At 36.4% G+C, this 8,232-nt stretch overlaps 1 protein-coding gene across 2 annotated transcripts; it reads left to right on the forward strand.

Annotated features, from left to right (window-relative positions):
• The first annotated feature begins 21 nt into the window (after window positions 1-21).
• On the forward strand, window positions 22-7,841 carry CENPW (centromere protein W). Of its 2 annotated transcripts, XM_077175258.1 has the most exons (4): window positions 22-244; window positions 1,019-1,220; window positions 5,008-5,121; window positions 6,755-7,841. In XM_077175258.1, the coding sequence occupies exons 1-3, from the start codon at window positions 155-157 to the stop codon at window positions 5,070-5,072; spliced, it is 357 nt and encodes a 118-aa protein (XP_077031373.1). In that variant the 5' UTR covers window positions 22-154; the 3' UTR covers window positions 5,073-5,121; window positions 6,755-7,841. The 2 variants fall into 2 exon arrangements, with proteins under 2 accessions (XP_077031373.1, XP_054486274.1); XM_054630299.2 differs by lacking the exon at window positions 1,019-1,220 and having other exon boundaries at window positions 60-244.
• The last annotated feature ends 391 nt before the right edge of the window (window positions 7,842-8,232 follow it).

Consider the following 8,232-nt stretch of genomic DNA (forward strand, 5'->3'; position numbering starts at 1 on the left):
CCGAGCGCGGCCGTTGGGAAGTTGCGTCACGGCGGGCGCGGGCGGCTGCGCGAGGGCGGCGGATTCGAACGGCCGAACGGCGGAGGGAGCGAGGGCGGCGGGAGGAGGAGGAGGAGGAAGAAGAGGAGGAAGGAAGGAAAGCGAGAGGAAGAGGATGAAGAGCACGGCGCCCCGCAGCACTTTGCGGAAAATTATAAAGAAGCACAAGCCGCAGTTACGCCTGGCGGCGAACGCCGACCTGCTGGTGAGGAAGGAGAGGGGCGGGGGAGAGGCGAGGCTGTCCCGGGGAGCCCGGGAGAGCTCCTGCCTTTGGCCATGGCGGCAGCCGCAGCTGCGCCTGGGGCAGCCGGCCCTAAACTGGGACGCTTACTCCCTAAATGTTGCGGCCTGTGCGCCCTGTGTGTGACGGGATGCACAGTTACTACCAATGGTGCTTCCGCTGGGACCTACGGGCAAGGGGGAGGCAAAGCTTGGAGGGACAGACAGAGGTCTGTGAGAAAATACGGGTGAGCAGAGATTGCCGCTCCCGCTTTGCTGCTGTATTGTAGCTCTTTGACAGCGATCTTGTCCCCAGCGATTCAAGGGACGGGCTCGTGCATGGCTTTTGTGTCACTCCATGTACACACCGATGTTCATAGAGTTTGGTGTAGACACAGCGAGAAATAGCAATTTGGGTTATGTGGCTGCTAGATGCAGGTGTTTGTGTAGATCAGTTCGGGTGTACAGGTAGTCAGCTGAGCTGTGATCAGTGAGTTGCTAAGCTGCTCTTGAGTGCTGATATGTTTTTAGAAGGCCATCTAGGTAGACTCTGCCTTAAACTGTGAGATGACAAGTCTTGTTAGTAACCCAGTAAGGTGTTGGGGTCCTGATCATGGTTTAAAAACGCCTGCCAAAAAAGTGGGGATAAAAGAGCCAAGTTTGCAAAAACAGGCCAATAAAGCTGAATTGTTTCTGACCTGCTCTGAGGGGTTTGCGGCACAGGTAGGGTTTGTCTCACCAAGAAATTATTTGTCTACAGGAAGGAAACCTGACCTCAAGAGAGCTTGTGGTAGTTGCCATATTAAAAAAAAATACATACAAAAGATACTCTTGGAAAGAACTTAGTCGACTTAACTTGCTGGACTGTGATATCCTCTTGTTTACAAATGTATGTGGCTCTCAGGGCATTAAAGCATTAGCACTAATATGCTGTATACTATGTATGGGCCCTGACTTGAATGGTAAGTCAACGATTCATGTGTGTATAAAAGTTGTGTCTTGCAGCATCTTGAAGGTTGCTGTCTGGATATATGAAGCTAAATGTAAACATACAAAATTAAAATAAGTAATATGAGATTAAAATGAATGAAAATGGCAGTTACTTCAGAGTATTTAGATTTGAATGCAAACATTAAATATTTTTCTAATGGAGTGGAGCTAATAAAAATATGATCTCTTCCTGATGTTTTTGCTGCATTTGGATTTTTTATGGACTAAGGACCTGGCCCCTTGCTACTCATGCTCTGACCTACTCAAAGCTTACTCAGTGGAATGCAGTAGTCAGCTAATCAAATGCACACAATCACATTTTTTATTTAATCCTTGGTAACAGTTGATCTGTGTTTCCAGGGTAATGAAAATTTGGTTTCAAAGTAGTGTGGCTGTCTGAAAGGGGGTAAGTGGGACATCCCTCCAAATCTTGGCCTTTGGTTCCCACCTCTTCCTGGTCCTGGCACTAAAGTTCTCTTAGCTGCAAAGACAGTCAGTGAATTGAATTCACTGAAACTTATAAACAACAGCAAACAGATCCAGCTTAAAATATGGCTGTGCAAATGTTCATTGCAGCACAAAGGATGAGATCAGAATAAATTTTAATTATGTGATATAAACTTAGATGATCTCTTCTGGTGATGTCAAATTACGCAGCCTTTTATGTTACAAGGCTTGGCTTTTTTATTTTACCTTTAAATAAGGTATCTTTAAATAAGAATGTCCAGGTGTGGTGGTTGTCCATGATGTTCTTCAAGTAGGCTTGTGTCTAACAGCTCTTTAGATCTTTATTTCCATGGCTAAATAATCAACACAACTGAAATTATGCCTCTTTTAGGAAAAAAAAAAAGGATTGGTGAGTTTATTGTGTAATAAGACAAGTAACAAATTTTGAGAGTATGTTTTCTGGTGCCCGTGTTATTTTCTGCAAACCCTGTAAGAGTGATTAGATCACATACGTCAGAAATTTATATAGTAGTTGTCTTAAGAAGACAGAACCATATATATATTTTGAGCAGAGAGCTTATTTCTTCTCAAGGGAAGTATGAGAAACCTGCTAGTTCAGGGCTGTCTTCCAGAATGATCCATGCTTTATGTCTGAATCTATTGCAGTATATGCCCATTTCAGTAAAGGGGTCTGCCTGCCTTAAGAGAAAATAAGACTGCTTTCTTTTTTCCCCAAATTTCAGTGATTATTTACTCTATAAACCAATGTTTTCTTACATAATCGTAACAAGTTTGAAAGGCATAAGAATTCAGATAATTTTGTTGAATACTTGGATGAGGTTTCTTCTTCACTTTTGATCAAGTCTCTTCTCAAAATCTGAAGCTTGGTCAGAACCTGTTTCCTAAGTGTTCACATCTATCTCTTTGCACAGTGTAGCTATCAAATTTTATTAAACTTTCTCAGGAAGATGTTTGGTTTTGGTTTGGTTTTGGTTTTTTTTTTTAAGGAGTATGATAATATCTCCAGGTGAAGAGATGCAAATAGTGGTTTAGGTTTTTTCAAGGCTCTTTTTGAAAATAAGAGGTAATGATTTTAGTACTGAAGTTCAGATATTTCCCTGATGGTCAGAGAAGAAAATATATTGCAATTATAGAAGAAAAGCGGGATCTCAGCTGCTTCTTTTGTGCTAGAATAGCACATGTGTGTTTCCATTGCAGGAAAAGCTTGAGGTATTGCACTGAATGGCCTTTTTTAAATTTCTTATCACCATAGAATAATTAATAAGTGTGCATTGAAGCTGAAATATCAGTCTTAAGAATTGTTTTGAAGTTACAGCAGTAAAACAAAATTACAGTGGTTGTCCCTGCTATTCCTCAGTTCTGTCGGAACAGGTGTGTGGAAGTTGCTGTGTAAACAGTGCTGTGAATTTTTTACATATGTTCTTAAAATTTTGCATCCTTTCTTTTCTGAAAAATAAACATTCAGTTTTGTAAGGTGATTTTCATCACTAGTTAGTTCAAAACAGTCTTTAAATTTTATGTAGACGGACAAAAATTTAATATGCAGTAAAGCAATGTCCTTAAACAAATATGGTATTGCTTAGTTAGTTGCCAGTAACTGTCCTAGTCATTCTGCCTTTCACTAGCCCTTCTCAACTGCCTTGAATAACCTGGAATATTTATTAACCTGTGTGCTCTGTTGTGGAATGTTCCGATTTTAGTTATGTGACTGTTCAAAGCTATTGGAGTCCAGCCATCCTATTCTCCACATGCAGCAATTTGCTTTGAGAATAGGAAGATAAAGGTACAGTGATTCTGACAGAAGATGCAGTTTTAAAAGGCAATTTTAAAATTAATACTTTTGCCTTTAGATATCTCTCAGAAGAAGGACATGTGAGTATGGTAGCTTTTGTTCCATCTTTCACTTCTCCGTCAGGTTGTTTCCAGAAATCTAATCTCCATGTTGATAAGTTTAATAATGAGAATTCTAATGTTGAACATTATTTTAGTGCTACTGCTTGATTCTGCTGGAAATAATTTCTGTGGGAATATTTAAAGACTGATTCTAAAATGGCTTTTATATTTTGTGAAATAAATCTGCAAGCACATCTGCTTTTTGTGTAGTAGATGCTTCCAAATGATGTCAAATATTATGTAAATTTATCTTTTGCTTCATTTAGTTCAGGATATTTTAAAAAACTACCTAAACTGCTTGTCATAGGAACCGAGTTCTTGTGACAGGAACATGTAACAGATTCTTTGTGCTGCAAACCCACTGCCAAAATATTTCTCTTAAACTCTTAATTTGTAACTTTCCATATTACATTGTTCCAGGTTTACAGATAAGGTACAGCAGAATAAATGCATCACCTTATTCATACAAAGAAAACTTTCATCTATTTCAGTAATATTTTTCCTAGCTCTTGATTGCAAAAGTCTATTTGTACACTTTATGTAGCAGAGGTAATGTTGTTTGAAAGTTTAATTTACAAAAGGTGCAATTATCAATTTTTCAGGTTGGGTTTTTTAAATAATTCACATAGTGCCTGTATAATGCTAGGGGTTTGTCTTATAGGCCTCTGATTAATTACTACACAAATGTGCTGTTGGCTGGCAGTTTTAAGTCCAGGCTACAGCAGTTCCTTCCTTGCCTGCAATTTTTTCCTGCTTTTGTATTAGCAGAACAGCATTCCATATGGAAAGGAACACTGCCCAACCAACCAGTTCTTTTAATGTAAAAAAGCTAAGTGATGAGCTGGGGAAAAAATGGATGCAACCTCCTGACACTGGAGAATTCCAAGTTCTGGAGAGATTAAAGTCAATGTTGCTTTACACTGGAAAGGGGCAGAAGTCCTTGAACTTGTCTGTAGTCCATTTGGTGATAAGGCAGGAATGAATTTGCTGTTCATAAAAGTCTGGCCGTTGTAGTCATTGAAAACTAACTATATTTACTAGTAAGCAAAAAGGCTCCTTATTCTCTGATATTTGTGTTTACATTTTATTATTAAAAACTGCTAATAAAAATCAGATGGATTCCTCTTAGATCATTGTGGTTTGCGTGATCATTTCTGAAGCACTTTTATTATTTAAGTATACTAAATTTAAACTCTGTTTACAAGAGTCTTGCATGAAGGGAATGTCTTAGAAATTTACTGAGGCTTGAACTGAGTGATAAATTTTATTTTTCTGAGAGCACTTTTCAGGAATTTGGAAGCAGTATAATATGCAAATTTTCTATTGCAAACAATGAATCTTTAAAAAAGCAAACTGTGTTTAAACAACTTGAATAATTTTTTTTTCTCTATTTTAAAGGTTCATTTGAATTTCTTATTGTTTCTCCATCGGCTAGCAGAAGAAGCCAGGACAAATGCTTTTGAGAACAAAAGTAAAATAATAAAACCTGAGCACACCATATCTGCAGCAAAGGTATTAACACTCTTCTAATATTTTTCATTTTTGTATAATGTATTATGACAGCCTATACAAAAGCTTTCTGTGTTAAAGTTGATATTTGATTTATAATCCAAAACCTATAAACACTTAATATTCTTTGTCCATCATTGGCATAATTTACTGTCACCAAGAAAACAAATTAACTCTCCTTGTGCCATTAAATATAACCTAATTTTTCTTGATTATTCCCTGTTTAAAATCGTAATTTCAATATATGAGTAAGTCTACAAAATGGTCTACCAGCAAGCCTTCATGGCCTGAAAGGCAGTCCAAAGTTGGAGGATCCTTATTTCAGCTGATACTACATACATACTACAAGGAAGCATGCTGTCTTAACTTCAGTGATATAAGTGAAGCTTTATGGAACAGGTGAGAAATAGTTCAGAGAGGTTCAAATACCTTTCTTACATCTTCAGTTCTTACCTGCTTAGTCTGAAATAAGTTCATAGTGGGTTCTGGCAGCATTGTGTGGATACAAGAAAAAACACTTTGTGTGATGTATTTGGCAAGGAAGGAACTAAGGGAGAATTAGACTGTGGATTGTTATATGGGTAGTTCAGCATAACAAAAATTGCTGTATGAATGAATATCTATGAAGAAGAAATTTGCTGCATTGCAGAGCATGGTGAGTTTTGTTTACATGCAAAAGAAGGGAAAAGGGAAGGTGTTATGCAGCTTTGTCTCCTGGAAAGAATTATTGTCAAAATATGACTGAAATACTTTTTTTATTCTGTAGCTCATTTCACACCGTCAGATATGTCTGCTTTACTTTGTTGTCATGAAGGAATTCAGTCTCTTTATCTGTTAAACCTCTTTCTCCTACTGAGCAAATTGGGAGGACAAAAAACTTGATGTTACCTGATATTTTGGTCCTGTGGCTTCTCTTTATCTTCACTATTTTTTCCCTTCTGCTGAAAGGTTTAGTTTTATACTTTTCTATTACTATAGTGACAGAAATATATACAGGATATGTAGGGTAGCCAAGTGAATGTTGCAGTTGGAGTCTTAGACAGTTATGGTTTCTTTTTAACTGCAATCTTAACACTTTTTGAACATTTTTGTGCTCCATTTATTTTTTTAAGGTGGGAAGAAAGGAAAAACTGTGTGTATTTTAATAATTTTAACACTTAAATAGTCCCACTTGGGCTTTGAAGTTCATTTTTCAATTTAAACTCCAAACCAAAAAATGTCCTTCCAAAGGTCTGTGTGCTCTTGATACAGAAAGAAGTGAGGCATTGCAAACAAAAATTGAGCATAAGAGCTGTATTATTGCAAACCTTATTTTTTCTTTTTGTCTAGGCCTAACAGAGTAAGAACTTTAAGGAATCTACTGATGGCTCAAGAGTGCTATTGCCATTTCTCAGCATTAATTTTGAAAATAAGCCTTTTTATTTTACAGAATTTTGCTCATGAATGTTCTTGCTTAAAAAAAAAGCAACTCGAATTTGAAATCTTTCTGTATGCTTTTGCTTTCTTTCTAATATTTTCCCTTGGGTATTACCCTTTCCAACACAGCTCTTGGAAATAGATTAGCTAGATGAACCTTTTGGTCTCTGTCTTCTGCCTGAATTGTATTGATAAGTATACTTTTTTCTTTTCTTTGCAGGTTATTTTAAAGAAAAGCAGAGGCTAGAAAACAAACCACTGGAATTTTAAAACACATTTTTCAATGTTTTCATTTTTCAATGTTTCAATTCACTGACTAACTTGAGTTATACTGTGATCCAGCTTCAGCATTTGTGGAACTACGTAGTTTGTTGACATCTATCTCCTGACTATCTTGCTGTTTCTTTAAAAAAAAATTTTAAAAAAATCTTAGAATGTGTATTTTCATACACTTCATGCATAATTTTGTGTGCCACTTGTCAATTAAGACTTTTGATTAACTTTATTTCATAATGATGGAGGAATGCTTGTACCATAGATGGCCTTTGGGTACAATGTGGCATTTTTTATTAAAAGTGTGAAACTTCTTAAAGGGAACAGTTGTGAAAAAAATTAAATAACAACACTAAATTTAGCTTTCACTAAATCTAGTATAGATTGTGCAGTTCAGAGCTGATTTACTAGCTAAACAAAGTTATGGCTTTCAAAACCATCACTGTAGAAACAAGTGTATTAAATACCTTGTCTTCAGTTTATTTATAAATGTCTTGATAATTTTTAAAATTATCAAAAATTATCAAGAAGTAGGTTGAAACTTATGTGTTCTGGGGAAAGAATACATAGTTGGTATTTTAAATCATGGTTTGAACTGTTAAGCTGACCTGTTTGATGTGGTACATGAGGCAACTTGGTGGTCTGTAATTGAGTTGGTGTGGACAGATACACAGGTTATGGAAAAGGAAAGATCTGGCAGAGCTGATGTTTTCATAGTTAGATCTTGTAAAAATAACAAAGATAAGTTGGCATGAGTGCCAAGCTATTTCCTTCTCTCTTTTGTGTGTCATGCTAACTTGTCAAAAGTCTGGAAATGTACATTATATAAAAAGTCATCTTAAATTAAGGTCATATTCTGTTCCGATTCTCATATTTGTAATAGTTTACTGAACACTTTGCTTAATAAATATATCAATAAAGTTATAGATTAATTTTACTGTTTGAGCTGATAATGCAGTTTTGTGGAATATATGGTAGCTGATCCTTAATATGCAGTGAGCTGTTCTTAAAATAAAGAATATTTTTAAGTGTTATGTATTGAGTAGTCTAATTTTGTTTGACACCTTACCAAATATATTCTAGAAACTCAGCAAAAAATTACATTTTAGAGATATTTTTGTAGTCTAAAGAAACTGTTGAAATGCCAGTACTTATAATTTCATATCATGTCCATGTTCTTTTTAAAATGCTATATAACCTTTGAAAAGTCATCCTTTTCCAGTATGCAGAGAGGAAGGAAGCATCACTCTCCTGCTTTACTTGACACACAGAGCTTAGTGCATTTGGCTTCTTGGAAGGGTTGACTAGATTCTTTATTCTGCATTTTCTTCTCATACTCACTTGGAATCTACAAAGAAGGCCAAGAACATACACATGTAGAGGATATGTGGACTTAATAATCTGAAGTACATTCTCAGGAATAAG

Source organism: Agelaius phoeniceus, chromosome 3, assembly GCF_051311805.1.
Source record: "Agelaius phoeniceus isolate bAgePho1 chromosome 3, bAgePho1.hap1, whole genome shotgun sequence".
Taxonomy (NCBI): Eukaryota; Metazoa; Chordata; class Aves; order Passeriformes; family Icteridae; genus Agelaius; species Agelaius phoeniceus.